The 27081-nt window shown below is 38.9% G+C and overlaps 1 protein-coding gene across 2 annotated transcripts in view; it reads left to right on the top strand.

Moving 5' to 3' along the window:
• fstl5 (follistatin-like 5) overlaps positions 1 to 27081 on the top strand; it is a 130301-nt gene that overhangs the window by 65072 nt on the left and 38148 nt on the right. For both annotated transcript variants that reach the window (XM_059515998.1, XM_059515997.1), the window contains exons 5-7: positions 799 to 995; positions 4242 to 4362; positions 21180 to 21340. In XM_059515998.1, the coding sequence (XP_059371981.1) occupies positions 799 to 995; positions 4242 to 4362; positions 21180 to 21340 (479 nt within the window). The remainder of the gene's footprint in view (positions 1 to 798; positions 996 to 4241; positions 4363 to 21179; positions 21341 to 27081) is intronic.

Here is a 27081-nt window from a genome sequence, read left to right as displayed (position 1 = left end):
ATTCTGCCTTTCATTATCCATCTCTTATGCTCCAGAAACAACATCAGTATTCTCACAAGAAGCAACACTGCACCACCTGAGCTACATATAATGACAAAAATATCTCAAATATTGTCAAATGCTTTTTGACAAGTCCCTAACACCTTTTCAGCACTTTCTCTGACACGATTGCTAGAATAATCGAAAGAGTCCGTCCTCCTCTGCCATGTTTGCATAACACCGAGCAAATTTTTTTTTTTCTGTAGCCCATTAGCATTGTCACGACAGCAGCGTACTATTTTGTCATTTTAGAATGAGCACATTTTGGGAGCCTTGCAGCTGTTCTGTTGAGGCTTTGTTTGTAGTTATTTGAATGAATTTGTTCGTGGAACAAAATCATACAAGATAACTGGCTTGAAGCTGAGGATCAGTTTTGACATCTATTTAGAATTCATTGTCATTTTTCTTTCCTGAGTCTAGTAAAACATAATGCTAATAATGCTAATAATAAGTTCTAGGGTTTTACTCCTAGGGAATGCATAATGATAAAGCACATACCTTGAATGCATTATAATACAATATTTGATGAAATTGCATGCCAAATGTGTAAATACCTCTTCTGATTCTTCTTGTGAGATCCACAAAATTAGCAAATTCGCATCATTTATTTACATGAAAGACCTTTTAGATTCCTCACATGGACATTTTTGAAAAGGGCTCCATATTGCCACAGTATTGATGAATTAGTAATGCAGCTGAACAGTGAATTCATTTCCATATACACTGATCTGACCAGCATTTCTCTCCCACTCTTCACAGATGATAATTGTCATCTGGGAGACTATAAAAAATTGAAGACCAAAATGTTGGACTTACACGCTCAGAGGTACTTGACCCCCGGTAACCATGGCAGCCACGAGAATGATATGGCAGCTAGGAAGCATCTGGTGGACATGATGTTCATGCGCTTTGACGCAGATGGTAATGGAAGAATTGACAGCAGTGAGCTCTCACAGGTAAGACTGAACAAGAGTGTGACTAAATCGATCTCTTTCTTTTCTTTCACCGGTTTAATTGACATTGCAATTAGCTGACATTTCTTGAACTTCTTAACATGCGTCATGATGATTTTATCTAAATGACCATTTTCAAACCAACAGAAGAGGTCAATTTTCAGATAAAAAATTAATAAATTGAGATTTTGCAGGGTTAAACATGTTGAGTGAGCCTTTTATTGCCTTTGCTGCATTAATCTTTCATGCACATTTTTATAGCTTGCAAATTAATTATAGCTTGATGTTTATGATATATTGAACATCTAGTGCTTTGCATACATGTTCTTAAACCAATTATGCTTAATAAGCCAACAATGCACGTGGTCATGTAAACACATAAAATAATTTTAATTTAGAGAAGGAGAGACTATATCTCAAACTCTGACTCTGACCTAAGAAATTATAAAAATAAAATAATCTTGTGCAGCCATCCCATCTAGAAATGTGTGTGTTCTGGGAATGTTTTCAGCAGCAAGGTTTATTTTAGTTCCTAGAATGTTCTGCTAAAAGGTAGGATAACATTCTCTAAAAACATTCTAAAAATGTTTATTGATAACATTGTTAGGACAATTATCCTCTAACATTCTAACAAAGCTTCCCATCACACCGGATGTGGACTAACATTGCTCAGAAGTCAAATTTTGATTGAAAGTGAAAACCCAACCTTTGTTTGATGTCAAGCTCCAGCATCATTAAATAACTCAAAAAACAGCATTACCAGCTTTACTTATTATAAACCAGATTGATTTTATTTCTGTCATACATTTACAAAAGTTCTTAATGGGATTAACATAGGTTTAGATGTTGATGTCTGTTTGAAAGTAATAGGTTGGTTTTAATGTCACCATTATGGTGTTTACTTTAGTAAGGCAATTGGACTCTTGACTTCTCAATGTTTTTCTCTAGATGCTGTAACTATGTTTGTTATGGCAAAAACAACTAGACAAAAATGAAGAAGATGGCTACTTGCTGATGAAAAAGATATAATCACCATGTATTGATATGATTAATTGTCCAGAAATGTTCTAATTAGATAACCTGTATTTCTATCCGTAATTTTTAAAACAAACTGTTCACTAATCACTCTGAACTATGCTTAGACATACACAAATATCAAGAATCAGTGTATGAATCTTAACAGTGCTGACATGCTTCATGCTGCAATGCATTCTGGAAGCACTGCACAAGTTTTGTATGACACACCCAGAATACATTGCAGTCCAATCAAAGCCATTGTTCAAAAGCATGTTGTTTCTATTTACAGTTATATGGTTTTTGATTCTTGAATCTGATATATTGTGAAAATGGCTGGGAATCACTTTAAGCCATGTTGCATTGCATTAATTCGAAAACCCTAATGAGCAGGCAAGCTTGTCTCCTTTTTTAATAACTGGCTCATAGACTGATCCCAGTTCAGCCGTGCTTTATCTTGTCCTGCGGCAGAAAGATTACACCTGTCCATAGAGATACGGTACACAGCAAAATGAGCAAAATAGGAATTTATTCATATTTCTCCAGAGAGAAAACTCTGAATGTACTTTCACTCTTGGTTACAGGCGTGAGCCATTTCAATTTCATTGTGCAATATTTTCATGTCATTTGCATATTTCTTCATTCTCAGTGGAAGAAGAATAGATCTCTTTTCATGCATGGCAGATCGAAGACAATGTAAAAAGTGAAAATTCTGACCGTACCTGAATACAAAAGCTTGGCCTTTTGACATGAAGCTAGCGCAGGTCGAAGAGGTGATAGAGAAATGGGAACATGGTGAAATGCCTTCCAGCAAAATCAAAACATTCTGTTTTAATAAAGCAATTAAACTCCATTAGTATTCTGCTCAGGCATATCTTCTGGTACTCATGAAATGATCTTCATGCAGAAAGTCAGTCCACCAACACTGTCATCAGAATGAGAGTCCAAACAGCTAATAAAAACATCACAATAATCCACAAGTAATCTTCACAACTCCAATCTATCAATTAACATCTTGTGAAGTGAAAAGCTGCATGTTTGTAAGGAACAAATTCATTATTAAGACATTTTTAAGAAATGTCCATTGTGCACAAGCAGTACACCCAATAAAAATAATGATTATGTTTTTTATATCAGTCTTTTGAACTATACTTAGTATGAAGTAAATGTATTTAAAAAAAATTTTTGCTAGTGCACATTTGGATGCTTAAAATGTGTGCATCACTGCATTATCAACTGCAAACAAAATGATGCTCAAACTTCACTTTTCCAAGCCAATTTTGTGTTAGAAGTGTAAGAATTAAGCACATGCCTAAAGCTGTTCTGAGGTTTTCATTTAGCACGGTGGATCAGTTGTGTAGAGTCATTCATTATGGAAAACTTTTTTGACACCCCCTGTAGCATGCAGATCAGAGTAGGACACTGACAAATTTCAGCATTTGAAAGTCTGCTTGCTTGCTTGTTTGATATGTCTTCGAAATAAATGGTCAATCAAATCTGCATAGCAAACAGGTCAAAGTGAGGGTTGCCAGTCAGTTTCTGAGCTGGTTTCAAGTCTCTATAAAAGGATTAGAATCTGCAACAGATAATAAAAGGACAGGATTGAATCTGAACACACAGGTCTGGTTTTAGTAATAATAAAGATAAGTTTGGGTCAGATCTTAGCAGTGGCTATGAAAAAGCTTTCAGGAGATGGTCATAAGATCATGTCTATATTATGTGGAGTCAAAATCATTTTCACAAATGTTTTGAATCCGTTGGACACCAATCAGCAAAGTTAAGTATGGTTGTTTATATGCATATGCTAAAGGCATTTTCAAAATCTTAACTGTAATTACCATCAGATACTTCTGGCATGGATGAATGTATTATAGAATGTTTTACAGTGATCCCTAATTTTTTCCAACATAAGGCTGTTATAAAATCTTGCTCAGTTCTGGATGTTTGCCAGCTGACAGAATTCATGATGTCTGATGCAGATAGGAATCACATCTTTAATTATTCATAATGGTACACTAGAGCAGTGCTTTTTCTTCAGGATGGAGATTTTACAGATGTGACGTCATGTGGACACCCGAGACAGCACCAAAATTGTGTAAACAAACATGCCCTTAAACACTTTTAATAGTATTACCGTGAGCTGTATTCAGTGCACAAAATGCATTTGCTTTGTTACAGCATCATACAGTAGGTTCTGCTTTGAATTTAATGATCTTTTATCTTGTTGTCGTGCAGGTTATCAAGCAGGAAGGTCTCAGCAGGACGGCATCAGAGTGCACTCTATTCGATCTGTTCAAATATAACGATGTCAACGATGATGAACACCTAACCAGAGAGGAGTTCTACGTTGCTTTTGGTGAGTGTTTGGTTTTGATGAAGTGATTCTAAAAGGGGTCATATGATGCAATTAAAATTTTTCCTTTGTCTTTGGAGTGTTACAAGCTCTTTGTGCATAAAGAAGATCTGTAAAGTTGCAAACTTTGTGGATTTGCCACTGATAATTCAAATGTGAGCAGTGTAGAGTGGCGCTTCTTGTTTTTTGTTTCTCTGATCACAAATGCAGACATGGTTTTATGTCTATGCAGCCCGATATGAAAAGCAACGTGTAAAAATATAGTATAAGTCATTATAATCAGTAATTATGTCCCCACTGCACACAACAAATGCCTCATTTGTAATGGGTTTTATTGTTTTTGTCTTGTCGCACCAGGACACATGACATCAAAGTATGGTGAGGTGTGTAACATATCCATCACACACTTGGCATTCCGCCAATCACAACACACTAGATTGCAGGCCTATCAGCACACACCTCGCTTTTTAAGAGCAATGAGCTTTGTAAAAATCTATGCGTTTCAGAGAGTGGGGCATAGAGGAGAAACATTAATGTACATTATGTGGAAAATAATGTTTTTTTGAAACCTTAAACCTCATAAACACATTTGATTACACCAAATCATCACACAAAATAATGTCCTTTTTAGCAACGTCATATGACCCCTTTAAGACATGGAAGTGAAAAAAGCTGGGAGAAATTGTCTGCTGTATAATTAGCTCTATCAGGGCTGGATGTGCTTTTAGTAACTGTGACATGTACAGTATTTTCAGTGTTGTTTGTTAATAGCACATTGGATAATTGCAGCATTGTAATGAAGAATCTGTGAGCACAATTTCAGTCTCGGTTACAGGCGTAAGCATTTTTTTATTTCATTGCGCATTTCATTTATTGTCATTTGGATATTTATTCAATCTCAGTGGAAGCCCTTTTTCTTTTTCATTAGGAATGGGACCTTTGGGGAAGTTAATGATTGTAGTTTTGCTTATGATTTGACATGATGAAAGTAATGACTTGCAGTTCAATGAGTAAGTTGAGAGCCACTGATTTATGGTTCACCCAAATATGAAATTTTGCTGTTAATTTACCCTCAGGTCATCTAAGATATAGGTGACTGTTTTCTTTAGTAGAACACTAAGGTGACTTTTAGCTGATTTTATGATCTTTGGTGATTCATAAAATGCAAATCAATGGGCTCCATTACTTTGAGAGTCAAAAAAGTAGGTATATGAAACGTAAAATAAATACCTGCATCTCCTGATGATATTGGGGTCTCATGAAGCAAATTTTTCAATTTTACATTTTTGGATGAACTATTCCTTTATTTTTTCACAATTCAAACTGCACTGTTCATAATGTATATTTGTTATTGCATGCAACAACCGAGGAATACTCTGTTTTTTGTGTTTGTACTGTTTTGTAGCACCCTGTCTTTTTCTCTAATTATATTTAATTAGTCAGTAGTGGCATAGTGGACCAGATTTGGCTGGTTAGCATAGAATGCAGGCTTTTAATAACTGTGAACAGAACAAGATCATGAAATTCAGGTTCCAGTAAAAAAATGCTATATCTTATCCAGAACTGGTTCTTGGACCCCATCCATGCTCTTCATGGCAAGTTCAGACTATTGGCATGTCATGTAATGAAGTTACATTTCTCCATAAGTCTATTCTACAGGGTCAGTGGCCTCTGAAATGGACTGAGACTCTGACAACCCACTGTTAGAAAGTCAGATCTCGCTGTCACCGTAAAGGTGAATGGATCCTATACTGAAAAAAAATGATTATGGCCCCAATTAAATTAAGCATAATTCAATTTTGCTAGTTTAATCCTTTTAAATTTAGTTTTTGATTTTAATTAATAAATATTAATTGGTTTTATACAAAATACATGCATTTAAATCCGAGCTATTGTGAATTAATTAAATTCAGCATGAAAATATTATTATACATCTTATACATCTTTCTTCTATGACAGCAATTAGTCACACACAGACATGAATAATCAGAATATGAACCTCAACAATGGTGACGAAAAAAGATGCTGCAATGCATGCTGGGTATTATTGTAGTACAAAACTCATTGCATTGCAGCATGTTTTTGTATTTTTTATTTTTCTTAATAAAATCAACTTATAAAATATAAGTACAACCAATTTATAAAATATAAGTACACTCAACCTAAAAAATATATCTGGATTTAGAAAAATTTATTTCGTGCAACCCCTTGACATAATAAAATTAAGTAAAGTCAACATAATATTTTTTTTCAGTGTAATTAAGCTCTAATTGAAGTCTACACTCATACTGTATTTTTCATTAAGCCACTGAACAGTGATGGCCTGAGTACGAATTTTCTCTTTCGTGCACTCATTAACGGATTTGCTGAAGAGAAACTGAGGCACACTAATTAACTGCATGACTCAAGATGCAACTAACATTTGTTACAGAGAATTTGTGTCAGCCTGGAAACTAAGTTATATTGCTAAAGTAGATGAATGCCCAGACTCAATGGATTGCCTATAGGAATCATGCCAATAAAAGTTTTATGTTGAAGAGGTGGACAAGGCTGACCTCACTGAGCTGAGAAAGTCCACTGGTTAGCTTTATTTTTTATTTTGATTTTATGCTCCCGAAAGCTGCATTCATTAAATCAAAAATACAGTTAATACAGTAATATTGTGAAACAGTATTATGATTTCAAATAACTGTTTAATAACTATGTTGATATATTTTAATGTAATTTACTTCATTCCTTAGTGTCACATGATCCTTCAGAAATCATTGTAATATGCTAATTTGAATTTTTTTTATTATGCATGTTGAAAACGATCTTGCTGGTTAATTTTTTGTAGAAAGTGAGATTTTGTTTTAGCGGTTTTTTTTTTTTTTTTTTTTTTTAGAATTATTCGAACAACATGTATTTGCAATAGAAGCATTTTATGATGATTTAAAAGTCTGTCCTGTAACTTTATGCATCATAATGCATCATATCTGATTACTGACCCCAAACACTATAATAATATAATATAATATAATATAATATAAACACTGTATAATTTATATTAGATACACATTTAATAAATAAATAATTGAACATATCAATAACCAAGGCCTTCTTTTCTTATTTAAGGCTTTTGCTCCGATATTCTATTTCTAGGTTCTTTGTAGAAACATTTCATGGAATGAATAAATTAGCGTTCCCAATACAGATAAAAGCCTTCTTGGTAAAAGAGTTCTTGGTAATAAAATACAGACTCCCTTTGGAAGGCTAAGACATCCCTTATGTCACAAGAAATGACACATATTGAAAGATTCGGAGTTAAAGTAAAGCTTGCAGGCTAAATGAGGAAGATAGCAGTGTGTTCCAACCATTTTCACTAACGTTCAACATGTCTGCTCCATCTCATTTTCCTTTTTAGTCTCATTTTCCTCTGACATTTCCGTATGACTCAATTTGCACTGACATTCAGCAAGGACTCACACTTTTAACGTGTGGTTCTAGAAGGGATAAAAAAGAGACAATAACGCACCTGCTATAGAAGCCTCTTTGCAAGAATCCCACTGTTACACACTGGGTTTTTGAGCATAAAGCAGCTTTTCAGACAGGAAGTAGAAGTTTTTGGGATGAAAATGGCAGCCTCAGTCTGCCCCTGTGCCCTTTCACCGATCTCAGCGGGAGTTGGGGTGAGATGGGAACAGCCCTACAGGCAAAGAAAAAAAAATGTATGCTACTTTTACTTTTCTTTTAAACTTAAAGATAAAAAGATAACAAGACATTTTGTCAGACACCTTCAGAGAGCACCTTCACACCATCTCTATTCAGCTACTGATACTTTGAACAAATGTTTTCTTTAAAAGTTTGAAGAATACTACTTTATAAACAGTGCATGTTTGTTGTACCAACAGCACCAGGGTTCATGCTGTGAGCTGCTGCTTTAGATACATTCCACGGAGTGTGTAAATATGTGTATTTGTTTAGTTGGTTCGACCTTCAGTGTGCAATTTACACACAGATATAAGCTTGTCAGATTCACCTGATTCTGACTTGTTTTTCCATGGCATGGGTGCTTGTCGGGAAGTTTTCTCAGTCCACTTCTACACTACACAGTGCGTTTACATTGACAATGATTTGCAGCATCGAAGCTCCAAAAACTGTTGAGCTGAGAAAATTGTAACGACTGGGTGAAGGAGTGGCAGGAAGCAAGTTCGAGGTTAATACACCCTTAGTGGTGGGTTGCGTAGAGTGGACGGGGTTCCGGGGAGACACGGACATCCAACGCAGATACACACAAGAAAGCAAAGCATAGGTCACAAACATGAAACAACGCTCTCACAAACACAAGACGCTAGACAGGCCAATATATAGGGATAAGTAATGAGTGACAGCTGTTGCTGATGACAATTAAGGGAGACGCCCACAAACTAATCAGTGCTGACGCGTAACACACAGACTTCACCCGCAAAGTGCAAAACCCTGAGATCACGGTTTACCAACCGTGACAGTACCCCCACTCTAAGAACGCCTCCTGGAGTTCCCAGAAGGGCCTACCTGCTGATTGTAATCATCAATAAGGGAGTGATCCAGTATGTCCCTAGTAGGTACCCAACTCCTCTCCTCCAGACCGTAACCTTCCCAGTCCACCAAGTACTGGAAACCTCGTCCCCTCCGTCTCGAGTCCAGAATACGATTCACCGAATAAGTCGGTTCCCCATCTACGAGACGCGGCGGCGGGGGAACCGGGGTAGGCGGATTAATACTTGAATAAAACATGGATTTAATTTTGGACACATGGAAGGCGGGATGTATTCTCCTGTACGCTGGAGGTAATTTGAGGTGGACTGTCACCGGACTAATGATCTTGGTGACAGTAAACGGGCCAATAAAATTGGGGGCTAATTTGTTAGAAACGGAACGGAGAGGAATATTGTTAGTAGAAAGCCACACTTTTTGACCCACAACGTAAACGGGAGGCTTTGACTGGTGGCCATCGGCCTTGGCCTTAGTGCGCTCCCTCATCCGGAGCAGAGTCTCGCAGGCTCTGGTCCAGGTGCGGTGGCACCTCTGGACAAATGCGTGAGCGGAGGGGACCGCAACTTCAGGTTCCAGACTAGGAAAAACTGGTGGCTGGTAACCTAAGCTGCACTGAAATGGAGAGAGGCCCGTGGCTGACACTGGTAACGAATTGTGAGCGTACTCCACAATAGAGAGTTGTTGGCTCCAGGAAGAAGAATTCGTGGAGACTAAACATCGCAACGTTCTCTCTAAATCTTGGTTGGCTCGCTCAGACTGCCCGTTACTCTGGGGATGATAACCCGAAGACAGGCTAACCGTCGCTCCAAACAACTTACAAAATTCTTTCCAAAATTTGGATATGAATTAGGATCCCCTGTCAGAAACCACATCTACCGGGAGGCCATGTAAGCAAAAGACGTGATCTAGGACAGTGACCGCTGTCTCCTTTGCTGTAGGTAATTTGGGCAAGGGAATGAAATGTGCCGCCTTCGAGAACCGGTCCACTACGGTCAAAACGACCTTCATGCCATTAGAGGGCGGGAGGGCGGTAACAAAATCTAGCCCAATATGTGACTAGGGTCTCGAAGGGACAGACAGCGGTTGAAGAAGCCCATCTGGAGGCCGGTTAGACGACTTACCACTGGCGCAAACTGAGTAAGCCAAAACAAAATCGTGGATGTCACGAGCCATAAGTGGCCACCAGAATCGTTGTTTAACTAAACCCTTGGTTCGGCTTATCCCTGGATGACAAGCAACGTTAGAGCAGTGACCCCACTGAATAACTTCGGACCGTAACTCCTCCGGCACAAATAAATGATTCGGTGGGCAGCCGGGCGGAGGTGTTACCCCTTCTAAGGCCGTCTTGACCTTCGATTCGACCTCCCATACAAGTGCTGAGACGACTAATTTCTCAGGTAAAATACACTCGGGAGTCACCAGGCGGGTGGAAGGATCAAAAAGACGTGACAAAGAATCGGGTTTGACATTTTTGGAACCCGGGCGGGTACGACCGAAAAATCAAAATGACCGAAAAAAAATGCCCACCAAGCCTGCCTGGAATTGAGTCTTTTGGCAGTTCTAATGTACTCTAAATTCTTGTGATCGGTCCAAACAATGAAAGGTACCCCTGACCCCTCCAACCAGTGACGGCACTCCTCTAAAGCTAATTTGACAGCCAACAATTCTCTGTTACCAATGTCATAATTGCGTTCAGCAGGAGATAAACGATGTGAGAAAAATGCACATGGATGCATCTTATCGTCCGAGGCAGCACGTTGGGAAAGAACTGCTCCTACCCCCACCTCTGATGCGTCGACCTCCACCACGAACTGCCGTGTGGGATCAGGGGCTACCAGGATGGGAGCCGAAACGAAGCGGCTCTTGAGGTTGGTAAATCCAGTTTTGGCTGCATCCGACCACCTGAACGGAGTACTGGGGGAGGTCAAGGCCGTCAGAGGTGAGACTAGTTGGCTGAAATTATGAATAAAACGTCAATAAAAATTGGCGAACCCCAGAAACCGCTGTAGGGCCTTACGGGAATCTGGAGATGGCCAATCTATCACAGCCTTAACTTTGTCAGGATCCATACGTATTCCCTCGGACGAGACGATATACCCTAGGAAGGGAACAGATTGTGCATGGAATACGCATTTCTCCACCTTGACAAAAAGCCCATTCTCGAGTAATCTCTGGAGCACTCGTCTGACGTGTTGCACATGTTCCTGGAGAGATGAAAAAAAATCAGTATGTCATCTAGGTAAACACATATAAACTGATCTACCATGTCTCTCAACACGTCATTAACGAGTGCTTGGAAAACCCCAGGCGAGTTGGAGAGCCCGAACGGCATCACCAAATATTCAAAGTGCCCTCTAGGGGTGTTAAAGGCGGTTTTCCATTCATCCCCCTTCCTGATGCGGACCAAATGATAAGCGTTACGTGAATCCAATATTGTGAATACGGATGCTACCTGTAACCTCTCGAAAGATGAAGACATCAACGGTAATGGATAGGTGTTCTTTATCGTGATGTTGTTCAGCTCTCTGTAGTCAATACAAGGTCGCAGAGAACCATCCTTCTTACCCACAAAAAAGAATCCCGCCCCCGCTGGAGAAGAGGAAGGGCGGATGAACCTCGATGCCAAGGAATCAGAAATGTATTTCTCCATGGCCTCCCTCTCCGGAATAGAAAGAGAGTAAAGCTTGCCTTTAGGCGGAGACTTACCTGGAACTAAATCTATCGCACAGTCATAGGGACAATGCGGAGGAAGAGAAGCAGCACGGGACTTACTGAACACCTCCTTCAGGTCCAAGTACTCTGCGGGCACGTTTGATAACACCATGGTCTCCTTCTGAAAGACAGAAACAGGCACAACAGGACAAGCAGAAACCAGACAAGACTCATGACAACTTTCACTCCACAAGGTGACTGTGTTGGAACCCCAATCCACTCGTGGATTGTGTTTGATTAACCAGGGGTGACCAAAAACAATGGGAGCTACAGGGGAGTCCATGAGGTAAAAGGATATGGTTTCACTGTGGTTGCCTGAGGTGAGCAGAGTTATGGGTTCAGTGTAGTGGGTGATGTGTGGCAGTTCCTGACCATTGAGTGGTTCATTGGGACCTCCGCCGCTCTCTCTCCCTCCGGGAAAGCTGAGCTCTACCCACCTGCATGGGTTCGTGATCGTAGACGGGACCGACCATGTTCTCTCGACTCGAGCGGCCCCTTTCCGGAGAGACGTAATGGCGTGTAGGACTGACTTTCTACCCAGGCGGTTAATCCGAGCGTCCACCTGGAGTGCCAGGTCGATTAGGCCGTTGAGCGTTGGGGGCAGCTCGAGGAGGTAGATCTCCTTCTGAACACGGTCAGCCAGCCCATGCAGGAATCGATCCCACTGCGCCGCCTCGTTCCACTGGCACCCGGCCGCCAGGGTGCGGAACTAAATGGAATAGTCCGCCACCGATGATTTCCCTTGTCGGAGGTCCGAGAGCTGGTGAGCGGCTTCCCTGCCGGCCGCGGCTCGATCGAACACCCGTTTCATCTCTTCGGAGAGGGCGTGGAAAGAGGCGCAACATGGATGTTGATTCTCCCACACCGCCGTCCCCCATAAGGCGCCCTGCCAGAGAGTAGGGTAAGAGCAAACGCAACCTTGGACTCCTCTGTCGCGAAGGTGCGGAGGCTGCAATGCAAAATGCATGGAACATTTGTTAAGGAAAGTCTTGCAAAAGTTAGGCTCACCGGAGTAGCTCTCTGGCGCCGGAAGTTGCGGCTCTGGCCGGAAGTGGTCCTGGGAGTTCTCCCGGGGGACGGGTGGCGCAGGCGGTGCGGTGGGCGCAGTGGGAGAGGTGAGTTGATGGATCTGCTGGGTGAGCTCGGACACCTGTGTCACCAGCGCTTGGATCGCGCGTCCGGTGTTCACGATGCTCTCCTGCTGCTGATCCATACGGTTGACGCTGTGATGAATGAATTCAGAAAGTGAAGTGGTGCTCAATGCTTCCATTTTGGGTGAGAGCGTTCTGTAACGACTGGGTGAAGGAGTGGCAGAAAGCAAGTGCGAGGTTAATACAATTTAATGAAGACAATGATACAAGACAATATTGAAACACAAATGAAGCTGGGAGGAATGCACAGTCCAGGAAGGTGGCGATGAGTGACGAATCCGGAAGGCGGAGGTGAGTTGGCAGCAGGAAAGGGTGACACAGGAACTGCGGGGAAGCGAGCTGAAGGTAAGTGGTGTTGCTTGGTGGTGGGTTGCGTAGAGTGGACGGGGTTCCGGGGAGACACAGACATCCAACGCAGAAACACACAAGAAAGCAAAGCAAAGGTCACAAACATGAAACAACGCTCTCTCAAACACAAGACGCTAGACAGGCCAATATATAGGGATGAGTAATGAGTGACAGCTGTGGCTGATGACAATTAACGGAGACGCCCACAAACTAATCAGTGCTGATGCGTAACATACAGACTTCACCCACAAAGTGCAAAACCCTGAGATCACGGTTTACCAACCGTGACAAAAAGTTTACTGTTATGCAAATGAGCATTGATGCAATGTGGAAACTTTTGATTGGGGTATAGGCAGTGATCTGTCTTCTGTGACATACTATAGTCAAGTGTAGACAAGATGGAGAGGTTAATGTCACTGTGAGCAGTTTCACCATTCTGTATAATTTGTCTCAGCCCACATACAGCGATATAATACAAAATAATGCAAATGAACTATAACAGAGATTACCGGTATTCTGAGCGAGTTTGATTCATGCATTGACTCATTAATCTTGTTCATGATATTATGCATTTTGTTATACATTGCAATTCATAGACAAACACTTTCCATGCAGCCAAAAATGATTAATTGCAATAATAATGTATTTTACAGTCAAAAACTGTGGCCAATTATACAGCCCATCAATAATGTATTACAAAAAGGAGTCAATAATTCAGTAACCTGCTGCCGACTTCCAAGTCAGAAATCGAGCATAAATCGAGGAGCTATATTCCTTCATCATTCATTGAGACATTTGATCTGACTTTGTCTGTGTTGCAAGAAATTGTAATGAGAGATTTACAGCTGATAATCTGTAAATAACCTGAATTATCGGTTGTGGTTTCAACAATAGTTTGTTGAATGAATAATTTATCATTTTAATTCACATTAATAACTCAGTCACTCTTGCATAATCTTGATCTGGGTGTTCTGGTTTTGGAGGCAAGTACACTATAGTTTTTTTCGCTCTGATGGAGTTAGTATGCTTTGGTATGATAAGGAAGGTTGAATCTGGCCTGATGGGGTTTACTGATGTGTGGGTGAACAGAGCTTGTCAGCGCTGACTTGTGTTGTTCAAACTCTCCAGGTCTGGGAGTACATCAGTCACAAGGGTATAGATCTCAGTCCTGATGAAGGTTGACAGGCCGTGAAAGCATGAAACAGTCCAGTTTTGGTGTGAAGAGTCTCTAGTTTCTCCAGAGTAAGATGGAGGGCAGGAGAATTTAAAGCAGGTATCTTATGCAATGTGTAGATAAATTATACAGCCTTAAAACTTACTAATTTCACTACATCTAAGTACGTTATTGAAAGATCTGTCTGGGTTCTTCATGCCCTCTTGTTTCCATATTGCAGCAATTAGCACATGGCCTGTAAGAGTTTTTGAGACATGCTTAATGTGTTTACTCAGATTCCGGCCCTTGTCTTTGGCTCTAGAGAGCATTTTCATTTCTCCTCAAGAGTTTGAGTAGTTCACACGTTTTAAGGCTAAATACGTGGCTCGTTTATTCATAGCCGTGCAGTGGCAATTAATGTATACTCATGTTTTTCATCTGGCTCGGTTCCCGCCATATGTGAATCTCAAAGGCTCTGGGGGTATGACGAAAATTTGGACTGGTAATGTCTTGCATATATTTTAGCATCAATTTAAACTTGACAGTTTTCCAAATTTGAGTACTTATGGTGATTGCAAGCTTGTCCTGCCATGCGTCCATGCCATTTTTTTTATTAATCTGCTCAACCATTTCACAAATCTAGACTAAATGATTTGTTCAGGAATTGCACGAATCTGCTCAGTGCAAGCCAATTTTTATTTTTATTTTTTTTTAATCAAGATTTTCACAATTCACAAAACTAGCATTTCACAAAACTGGGTCTTTCTAATGATGTATGTCTAAAATGGAAATTTTTGTAAAGTAACTTGTTTGTGAAATTTCTATGTATTGTTTGGGAGACTTTTGAAAGAAAACAATGGGTCTTTCAGACTTTAAGTCATTTTTCTGCTTTTGACCCTGTTTACTTATGCTCCTACTTGTGATTGGTGCATCTGGTACTTTGTCATGATTGGTTTGTTCAATTGGCATATCTGTATGCTTTGTGCTCCAAACTATTTACATCCCCCAGTGGAGTCAGAAGGCAATTACTTAATGCCTGGCCAGCCCACAATGCCATTCCTTTCATCTGTCAAGGCTGATATGCCTCCGGAGAGAACGTCAATCCACCTGCTCTGTCTGCTAAACAGACAAATGCACACACACGCACTCACACACAGAGAAATACTGGAGCTGCTCAGTATCATTGGCAGTGGAGAATTGTGTGATAAGAAACAGGGCCTCACTTGAAACAAAATTGACTTCAGTGAAAGGCAATACAGACTTTTAAAGAATGCCATATGGGAAGTAAAGAAAAAATAAAGGTGGAAACTTAGAGAGAGAATGAAAAAACTAATTCACAGCACTGTAATGTGGTGTGAAATGCACTTTCGTTTATCAAATTTAACCAGGTGTTGATCCCACATTTTTCTGCAAAGTCCCTATTGTATACGAGCCACAATTAGCCCAATTAGAAGTGCGCGTAATGTGATGGCATGCTAATATGAGTGGGCCTCCAGCATCCCTACTGACGGGTGCCATGAAGATGGCGTTTTTCACAGGTGGTGTGAAGTCAGCCTTTCTTCAGCTTCTATTACTGCCTGTTTCTCACATTGATTGGGTCACAGTAAAGGTTTTATTCCATCTGACTTCAATGCGCAACACTTTTAAAAGATTCTGCAGCTATCACAGAGGTCTTACAGGCTCATAAATGTACTAGTGGATGGGGGTGAAGAGCAGAGCACACCTTTTGATGGAAGATCAGTTGGTAATTAAGATTGAAGACCTTTGACAGCATCGCTGCTTGTTGAAAAGGTTATGTTGTTGCTTCTAGATGAGCTTATATATTGTGTTATGTTTATTGTATATAATGTAATCTATCCTTACATTTAAAAAAAATCTAGATTTTTATCTGCTTTCTCTTTAGCTGTGTTCACATAGTCAATGTTCAAAAACAGTTAATAATGTTTTTTTGTTGTTGTTGTTGCTGTTGTTTTTTTACATTGTAGTTCAGTTGCTGAATATTAATTTAATGTAAATTAAGGTTGCAAACAGGGTGCAGATATAAGGAAGCCAAATTTGAATGATTTGAAATTGAATGAAATTAATTGGATTGCAGCTTTTAGCTAGAGCATTACACTTCTTCTGAAAAGTAGTTAAGATTTAATATTTAAAATGGCAATCTTTTGTGGCACTATAAATGTATTTGCTTTCACTATTGATCAGTTTAATACATCCTTGCTGAATAAATATAGTAATTGCTTTAAAAATCTTACTGACCTCAAACCTTTGATTGGTAGTATATATATAGAGAGAGAGAGAGTCCTGAATGTTTAGCACAGTCACTTTATTTAAAGAATGCAGTTATCACTCATTTGTTACCGAACTGGTTGTGAACAGAACTCTATTTAACACTGAAAGAGGACTAACAGGTGTATTGTGTTGCTAAGTGACCATAGGCTTTCTCATACCAGTTTTGATTTAGCCCTCCTACTGTAGAAGCATCACCGCTCTGTAATGGAAAAGAGTGTGAACTAAATCAAAACTGCAGTTGCACACTTCAGGTTTAATTCCACGCTGGTGCTGTAAGAGACTATCGAGCTCTGAGGGAGAGTCTCATCTGCTGCACATGCTGTAAAAGAGGGGACAAAACCTCCACTTACTGTACTGTCATTAATCACAAACATTGACTCAGGATTAAATGTCTGGACAACACCTTCCATAATATTTTTACATCATTCGCAGTATTGTGATATTATCAGTGCACAATATTTGTTTAGGCTTTTTTTACACCATTTAATATACTCGTTCTCTATTTCTGTTTCTCTTACTGACATACTCATAAACAAATACTCATCTTGCATTCCTTGTTCTGAAAAATCCATTTGCCTTTTAATCCTACAGGGAATTGTAAAATGCAGTTACTTGCCCTGGAGCAAATTCCAAATCTATTAAGACACAAAATATTGTAATTGAATGGCTAGGCAGGATATTACTGAATGCCAGAGATGGAGTCAGAGTATTACTTCCACATACACATGGCCTGATTTGATAAGAAGCTGTTCTTCAATTCATGCTATATTTATTACAATCATTAATGGTCATTTCATAAAAAAAAATGTCTTTGTTTTTTTTTTTTTTGCCAAGGACAACAGGGTAAAAAGATGAAGAGAAAGTTTATACGTACTTAAGAACAGTTCACCCATATTAGAAGGTCCAAAAGTGACATGAGACAGCACCATTTGTGTTAGTGTTCAATGAAAAATGTTCATTGGATATTTTAACATAAACAGTTATCACACGTCTTCAGAAGATTTGCATAAAATATAAATATCATTAAAGATTTTGTTTAAATGTTTTTGAAATAAAGTTTAAATATATTTGATCAAAAACAACAGTAAAATCATAATATTATTACAATTTAAAAGAAGTCTGTTATATATGAATATTATAAAAAAAATTATTTATTATTGTGATGGCGAGGCAGAATTTTCAGCATCTATTACTGCACTTTTAGTGCTACTGAGTTGGTGTATAAGAAACATTTTCTTATTATTATCAATTTTTATACTTTTATGACACTTTACATTTTTATAGCACCTTAGAGTGTTAACAATCTCCACTTTTCTTGCATGAAAAAGAAACAGAAGCTCTGTAACTAGAAATAAGAAATGAATATGTAAATAAAGACAAAAATTGAAATATAAGGATGTGAGAAAAATATCAAGAGTAAAGTGCTGCCTTTGTGTATTAGCTGTGCAGTTACTTCACGAGAAATTGCATTTGATAGTCATGCTGTTTTATTCCCCATTACTGGCATTTCCAGACAATGTGGCATGATCTGACAACACTCAAAAAATGATTGGTTGACAGGTATGAGGTTATAAGGAAAGGAATAAATAGATTTCCCTCGATGCGGCAGAGGAAATTTACAGTCTAACAGTCTTCTTGGTTTCACACAATTCATTCTAGGTTTTCCAGTTAGTATTTCTGTATTCCTCACAGTAGGCTATAGCTAATTTTGCCCTTCATGACAACTGTGAGGGTGGTGATTTTTTTTTTATAACTTTTTTTATAAGAATTAAAGTTCTGCATAATTAAGGGCGTGGCCACTTGAGTGACATGTGAATTGCCACTAGGTGGGCGTGGCTTCAGCAACCAGCTCCCACCCTTTTGCCCATTTTCGATTGTCCGGGAGAGTCGTGCGGTGACGCGCTGCCAAGATGGCGACGGCTCGCTCTGCACTCTTTTAGGCTTCAAAAACTCTCTTCAGGAGTCTACGGGTGACGTCACGGACACTACGTCCATGTTTTTATACAGTCTATGGTCTTCATCCAGATGACATGATTTGTCGGAAAAAAACCGACCTCAACTCATGATGAATCTCTATCAGGTGCGCTTGTAATTAGAGCCTATTAAGCACCAAACACGAGCAGGAAAAAAGGAGTGAGAGCGCTTGTCCTGCAGTTTATCCAGCTTTTCTTATTTTGAGGAAAACTTTGTGAATGGAAAAGTTATGAGGTGTGAGTAAATGAGTAGCTACAACAGGAATTGGATGCGCATCAGTGATTAATCAACCCGAGACGCTGCTGGTAGGATGACTGTTTAAAACTAAATTAACTTATAGTCAGATAAATGCCTCTTGTGTGTTGTAATGTTTACATGTTTGGGACATTTTTACTTTGAGTATGATAAGGCTTCATTAGAGTGCATAGGATTCATATATGAATTTAAAAGTCTGTTAAAGGTGCATATTGTGTTAATGGTTGGTTGTAATTAGGAATTGTATGTTTTCTTTCTTCTTCTTTAAATGTTATCAACCTAATTTGAACTTGAGCTTTCTACTAAAGGAATGACTGTTTCAAGACTAATCTTACTGCAAACAAAATTAATCTGTTCCAATCTATCATGATATGAATTAAATCAACAGATTGCAAATCAAGATTGTAACAACCTTATTGAAAGTAAAAGCCATTTTGAGATGATTCTTGTGTCCGTGGTTGACTAAGCCCCTTGTCAAGTTAGAGGCAAAGCTGATGTGTGAAATTTAAGAAGTAACTTGACACTGTTCTATGGAAGTATTCCCTAAAGCAGAAAGTGTGCCATGCAGAATGAATCTGCCATTAAATGATGATCGCTAAAGGTGCACCAGCGCTATACTGCTGTTATCCACTATATGAGCTGAGAGTAACACAATGAATAAGAGACATTACTCACTAATCTGGTAAATTAGCTTTAAATGAGAGCACAGCGCTGAAATGCAAAATTGCCGTTTGCGAGGCGAGAGGCATGTTTGTCTTGTGTGCAAGCTGGTTATAATTCCCCGGATCTTTAATTGCATAATCATCTGAGATACCCCAACCCATGTACTCCTTTATTTTTGCCGCAGCTTGATTGTTTTCCACTTGTATGCATCTCTATGCATGAATGTAATTAAAATACCTGGAAAAACCATTTTAGATGTCATTGACGTGATCATGGGAAGGAAATCAAGTCAATCAAGATTTAATGCAATTTTACTGGGGAAGCTACTTTAAAATTACAAGGCTACAAGCATGTCATTATATGAAGTATTTAAATTAGTTTGCTGTAAGACGATGACTGCAGGACTAAAAAAAATCGTTATCTGCAGTATTTTTCTGCTTTATTGAGGGCTTTTCATTTTTTATATTTCTGTATTTAATAAACAAAATTATTTTTTTAGATGCTACTGGAAAATTTAGTTAAGTTAGTAGATAGATAGTGTGTTGAAATTTTTCTTTTTTGCAACCTCATTTTGACATTTTTCTGATCCCTCTCATTTAAAGGCTGGTCGCTGTCTGATTTATGAGCGGGTGGCCTCGGCTAACCCAAAAGGTCAGGGTACAGCTCCACTGAAAAGCAAATGAAGAGACTTTACCGTAATTAGACCACCAGAAATGTTTGGCACCTGGCTCTGTTATTCCTTTTATACTGTATAAAAACTGAGAAATTATATTTGAGGATTTTTTTACAGATATCCTATTTATGACTGAATGACACTGAGTCTTGACTGAGGAGATAATTATATTCAAATTAGATGTTAAGTTGAATAGTTTTTAGTTGAAATGAAGCTGTCATAATGAACTGTCGTGTATGGTTGGCATTTCTTCTGAAAGGCTCGTAGGAGCAGCCGTTATTTTCTACTGCCATTTAAAATCTTAATTTCAAAACTAAATGACACTATCAGGAGACACACTCTTAAAGCAGCACAAAGCCTATCAACATCATTATAAAGAGTGTTATGAAGCTATGAGTCAGACTGTAAAGCCATCCCAGTGCTTGCCTTGGGCAGTACAGCAACTTGAGCTGTATTGATGCTTGTCAGATTCATGGAAGCATCAGAGCTGATTGATGGGGCTCATAACTAGATTTCGGGGTCAGGGGTTTGTTTGCTATCCTTGTCCCGCTCCAGGTGTGAGTTTGTTTGTATATGAGAAAGGTGGTTTCTGGCTTTTCAAAGTTCAAAGTAGATTTTTTTTTATCTAGTATGCTACCTATGCAGGGAGGATTTTAAAGCATTAAATGCATGCTTCCCACACATAATTATTGATAGTATTTATATATAAAATAAGTTTAATTTTGTATAGCTTTAGTTTTAGTAATTTTGTTACTTAAACTTCATTTCAGTTTGTGGCAAAGGCAACATTTATTTATGCTTTTTTTTTTTTTTTGTCTAATATTTGTTATTTTATTTAAGCTTTATTTCAATTCCCAAAAGATTTTATAGTTTTTGTTTAAATTTTAGTTTGCAATAACAAAAGTTACTTTGTGTATTGTAAATATCAAAAGCAAAACTTGAACACATCAGAAAAAGCCAATTTTAAGTAGTGGTTTGAATTAACAGCTCTAATATTGCTATGTGGTTTTATTTATTTTTTTTTGTGTGTGTGTTCGGTGGGGTGGGAGCTCATATTAACCCATTCTTTCTCCCTGTTGTTTCTCAGAGGTCTATCAGCTCGACCTTCCTGAAGACCAGAAACTGAGCGTCACCACGGTAACAGTGGGTCAGAGTGTCGTGCTCACGTGTGCCATCACAGGGGACCAGCGGCCACCAATCATCTGGAGACGAAACAACCATGCCCTCAACATGCTGGAGGACATTAACGTGAGTGGCACATCCCTTTCACCTTATTTCTTCTCCGTCACACTCTGCTTTTACCTGGTAGAGTGTGTGTATGTACAAGCCATCTGGAAAGCATTTCAATCAGCTATCTTTTTAAAGCTGCTGAAAGCAAGTGGCGGCACTTTCAAGCCTATAAATTGACACACAGGTGCAAACGTACGTTCTGCAGCGGCCTTGTTTTGAAATGATTTAACATGGTGTGGGATCATTCGATGTTCAATCTAATTCACTTCATCTCTCTTCATGTTCCTTAAACTCGGTTTAGCTAACACTAAAGAATGAGATGGAAACCAGGTGGGATTTCACATAAGAAACCCATAAATGACACAATAAGAGCTTTTTGGATGTTTTACAGTTGTGCCACGCTCCAGCTGTAATGTATATTTATTACAATAACTTTAACCAACCCTTGCTGATGGGCCCCATGATTCCAAATTGAGATATGAGTGATGTTTTAAATGTTCACGCTGTAACGCAACATCACTCAACACAGCTACAGCTCAATAGAAAGCACATTAGTGTAAATGAGGATTGAAAGAGAAGATACTCGAGAAACTAAATTGGTTTGGCAGTCTTTTATGATGCTTGATTGAGCCAATATGAAATGAAGTCATTTAAGACGAAAAGAACGGTTAAGAAAAGAATTAAACAGAAGTACTTAAATAAATGAAAGCAGCATAGACAATATTGTATGTCTCTCTGGGGATATGCTGCAGGGAAGAAACTAACATAAATGTCTGAGTCTGTCTAACATAAATGAATACAATTTCATTAAAGTGTTCAGTATATTTGTGGATGTAAGTTTGTGAGCATGCCGTCTGCCAAAGAGGAAATTTGTATTCCCAAAACACTACTGTCTATCTTAACCATATTTGACCAGCCAAATGCTTGGCTCACTGGGGTTTTCCTCAATCTAGTCAACACTAGCCTCTGTGTCATCCTTAATATATTAAAAGTTTGAGGCCTTTAAATGAGGAAGGAGTCTGTGGCTGCCAAAATCCATCTCTAGAACCTTTAACCTACAGTCCCTACCACAATATAAGCCAGACGGGACATGCACACAAGATGGTATAGTAACATCTACATGAAGAATCTAAAAGCTCAGAGGAACGCTTGTTTAAATATTAGCAGCTCTAAAAGCCATAGACAATCCTTTAGGACAGCAGAGCTGGCTGAACTAAACCAGAAGATGCAGAAAAACATTCATGTACCTTTTGAGGTATCCTGTATTCCCAGAGCACTTAATAATAATAATAATAATAATAATAATTCATTACATTTATATAGTGCTTTTCTAGGCACTCAAAGCGCTTTACATAGTCTTGGGGTATCTCCTCATCCACCACCAGTGTGCAGCATCCACCTGGATGATGCGACGGCAGCCATAGTGCGCCAGAACGCCCACCAAACACCAGCTTACTGGTGGAGAGGAGACGGAGTGATGAAGCCAATCAGCAGATATGGGGATTGTTAGGAGGCCATGATGGTCAGAGGCCAATGGGCGAATTTAGCACCTCTACTCTTTTCGAAAGATATCCTGGGATTTTTAATGACCACCGAGAGTCAGGACCTCGGTTTAACGTCTCATCCGAAGGACGGTGCTTGTTGACAGTATAGTATCCCCATCACTACACTGGGGCGCTAGGACCCACACAGACCACAGGGTGAGCACCCCCTGCTGGCCTCACTAGCACCCCTTCCAGCAGCAACCTAGTTTTTTCTCAGGAGGTCTCCCATCCAGGTACTGACCAGGCTCAGCCCTGCTTAGCTTCAGTGGGAAACCGGTCTTGGGCTCCAGGGTGATATGGCTGCCGGCCATTAATGTCATCATGTCATGCCAAGGCATATTGCATTAACTTTATTTTTCCAAGTATAGATGGGGGTAATATGAAGTTCACTGAAATTTATTTTTATTATGAATATTTTTTTGCTTGCTTGCTTGCCAAGTCTGCTGTCAGAGAGAACATCGATTAATCCAAGTACTGTATAGTTAGAGGTAATTTTATTAAGTTTAGTGAATCCCATCTTCATCTAAGGAAGAATCTTCCACACATTAATGTGCTGAAATTGAGGGCTCTTGCTGAGCATTGCATTATGGGACGCAACTGAGACCACCACATGACCATTATTATGAACTGCTCACTGAAAACATTAAACAAAAGAAGAGGATTTAGAGACTAAAGTAGAAGTTGTGGGTAAACCATTATTAAGGATCAGCAGGAAGAATTGTTTGAGCTAGCATATAGTTTCACACCATTATCCTCCAGATTGTATATTTCCCTTTCAACATTCATCAAAAAGATAAATGATAAAATAGAAAACCAGCATTTAACTTTGCATGTTGACATTTTCACTTTTGCACCTAAAATCATTCCTGAAACTGAAATGTTTTTGTTTGGATTTCTTTTCTGCAGATCCCCTCTCAGGTAGGTTCATGTTTTTGGGTCTGCATGCCTTTAAAGGGTTTGTTAACCCAAAAATGAAAGTTAGACTATGTTTTACTCACCCTTGAAAGAAGTAAGTCATATACACCTAGGATGCTTCAGAGTAATTCAGTCGAATTTATATAAAAAATTGTCCTGGCTATTCCAAGCTCCATCATACCAGTCAGCAGGTGTTTTAGTTGAAAAGTCCACAAGATGTTAAATAAATTGCGCGCTTTCATAATAAACATGCCTCACACCGCTTCGGAGGATGTATTAAAGCATCCTGCAGTGAATCCATGTGTTTTTGTAAGAAAAATTTAAAATGTAATAAACACTTTTCTCTCACTTCCATTATCTGTTATACATGGAAACCGGGGGCACGTATGCACAGCATGTATGCCTCTGAGATATGCTAGTCTCACGAGTTTGATTATAGGAGCAAAGGAAGCAAAGTTTCCTTACTTTAGCAAAGGAAAACCAGTCTCCTCTTGATTTACATCAAAATCCTCTGACAATTTTCTTTGCAAATCCTCAGTTTGTGCTTTTAATTTATGACTGGCGTTTTGTTCTGTTCTCTCTCCGCGTTCGTCACTAATCAAGCAGTGCAGATGTATTACGTCATCTGCCCGGACTGGAACAGAATGGCTTCCACGTATGACAGATAACTTAAGTGAAAGAATAGTGTTTACTGCATTTGAAATATGGATTTTTTTTTCATAGAAAAACGCATGGCTTCACTACAGGAGGCCTTTATTCATGTGTGCACTTTATTTGACGACTTGTGGACTGTTCAACAGAAACACCAGCTGACTGCAACGACAGAGCTTGGAATAGCCAGGGAAAAAAAATTTATAACACCGACTGGATTCGTCTGAAAGAAGAGTCATATAATCTTAGGATGCCTCGAGGGGCGAGTAAAACACCAGCTAATTTACATTTTTGGGTGAACTAACACTTTTAGCTGCTACAGTGATAGAACCCTAAAGCTAATCACTTCTAACACCACAATTAACCCTCGTTGCCTCACAAATCTGAAGAGCAGGTTAAGGTGCCTGCACTGTTGAGCTGGTTCAGAGTCAAGGGAAATGAAGGAGCTGGTGGTTTGCACTCTTCAGCGCTTCTTCAGGACATCCTATTTCTCTGTTCATTTACCATGAGGGTTACGATGCCATATCCTAGCCTTTTGCCATATATCATATCCTCTATATAATACACTACAAACCAGCGTGGAGGAAATATATTGAAACCGATAGATTTAAACTAAATTAACAATTGTATTAGGTTATGAATTATAGTTACTATAATATGGAAACGGCAACATTTAACTAAATATGTAGCTGTAAAATCATGGTCTTTTTGGTTTTAAAGTTCCATGCCTAATATAATGTCATGTTAAAACCAGTAATGTACCATCATTCTACACTGGGATTCATTAGGTAGAAAACGGAGTTATTGTTATGCTACTAAGTGTAAGTTAGTTGCATCACTATTTACAGTTTATCTCTCCCACATTCACTATGGCTTTGTGTGCATACATGTGAGTGTTCAAGTTTTTACAGTCTTACTGCATCATTCTGCAGCCTAATCAAAATTAACATATTTAATCAGAACCATCTGAATTGTCCTTGAAGGAATACTTGTGCGTTCCTGGGCATCAGGATGTCAGGAAGGGCCAGTTGACCTTGTAAAAACAATGGCGTTCGAATACATTAGCTTCATTGGGTTTTGTTTGGACATTGATGGCGTTTCTCTTCAGCCTTTGTTGTCTTTGCTGCTTGTTGCTTTACGCACTTGTTGTTCTTTTTTTCTATTCTAATCATTAGACTTTCAAATGACTGGCGCAATGTGATTTGATTTCATATTCAGAGGCTCCTCTGTTTTGCCTCTTTTTAAAATGCTCTTTTACTGTACTGCTGTTTTCACTCATTAAGAGCACATTGTGAGGAAAGGGGCTTGTTTATTTGCATGATCAAGGTCATGGCCTGTAGTGAGCAGAGTTTTACATCCTTACTGGTGCATATTAACACACAGCCAAACTGCTGTTTTTCCTTGATTGTGCTGTTAGAACTATGTGGCTATGTAGAAATAGTATTTTTAATGTCTAAATACTTTGTCTGGCACAATAGTGTCCACAATGCCTTTGAATAGTTTCAAAAGTATTTTCATCAACAAAAATGGTTTAAAGTCAGTTATTTCTATCTTTTGCTGTAGTGTGTCAGTAGAAATATCAGTTTACTTTCCAGACATTCCTTTTGCCATTAATTTTAATAATCCAGTATGCAGAAGGAGTCACCATCCTCCAGTCTGTCTGGAATGACAAAACTGAGACAGACTAAATCCAGAAGAGCACGGGCAACATCTCCAAGATGCTTGAAGAAATCTTCCTACAAAGCTACATTACTTTGAAAAGTTTTAGGCACTTGTGTAAAAATGCTGTAAAGCGAGGGAGCTTTAAAAATGATGCCATGAATTTTCTTTATCGATTAACTAATCAACATTTTGTGTGACCACCCATCATGTTTAAAGCAGGTTTTGCCCTAGGTGCACTTGCGCAGTTTTTCAGGTAACTTGATTCTTGAACCATCTTAGACTAAATCCAGAAGATCTGTAGCAATATCCCTGTCTGTTTTCTTCTGATTCTTCGTGTAATCCCAGACAGTATATTCATTTGGGGGATTTTCTTAACGGGTATCATATGCAGTTATTTGCAATATATAATTATTTTATCAGGTGGCAGCCCTAATTATTTGCTTATTTTCAGTATGTAATTCTTTTATCAGTTGGTAGACCTAATTTACATTTTCATGTTCTCTAAAATCTACATAAATACACTGTGGCTCAATTTCTCTCTTGCTCCCATTTTAAAGAGCTCATCACAAAAATTTAATTCTATTATTTATTCACGCTCATGTGATTTAAAACCCGTATGACTTATTTTCATCAGCAGAGCACCATGCAATGAAAGTCAGTTGGACAAAAAACAATTATTTTCATTCCTTTGTGTTCTGCGGAAGTAAGAAAGCCATACACAAAGCAGCTAGGTGAGTAAATGCTGACAAAATGTAGATTTTTGGCTGAACTGTACCTTTTTAAGTTTGTTGTTTTTCTTTAGAAGCAGTGTGAGGCGAATAAATGGTGTGTGTAGAGCTTTAATGACGGCCTGCAGCAGAACTGATGCAAATGTCCGCTACAATCTGCTCCTATTGATTACCCTGTTTTTTTTACTATCATCATTCTCCTTTTCTTTCTCTCTCAGTCCCTCTGTGTTTTCTTTTCACTGCGTCACAGAGTGTTACC

Source organism: Carassius carassius, chromosome 29 (assembly GCF_963082965.1).
Source record: "Carassius carassius chromosome 29, fCarCar2.1, whole genome shotgun sequence".
Lineage (NCBI taxonomy): Eukaryota > Metazoa > Chordata > Actinopteri > Cypriniformes > Cyprinidae > Carassius > Carassius carassius.
This window is presented reverse-complemented; position numbering and strand designations above follow the sequence as displayed.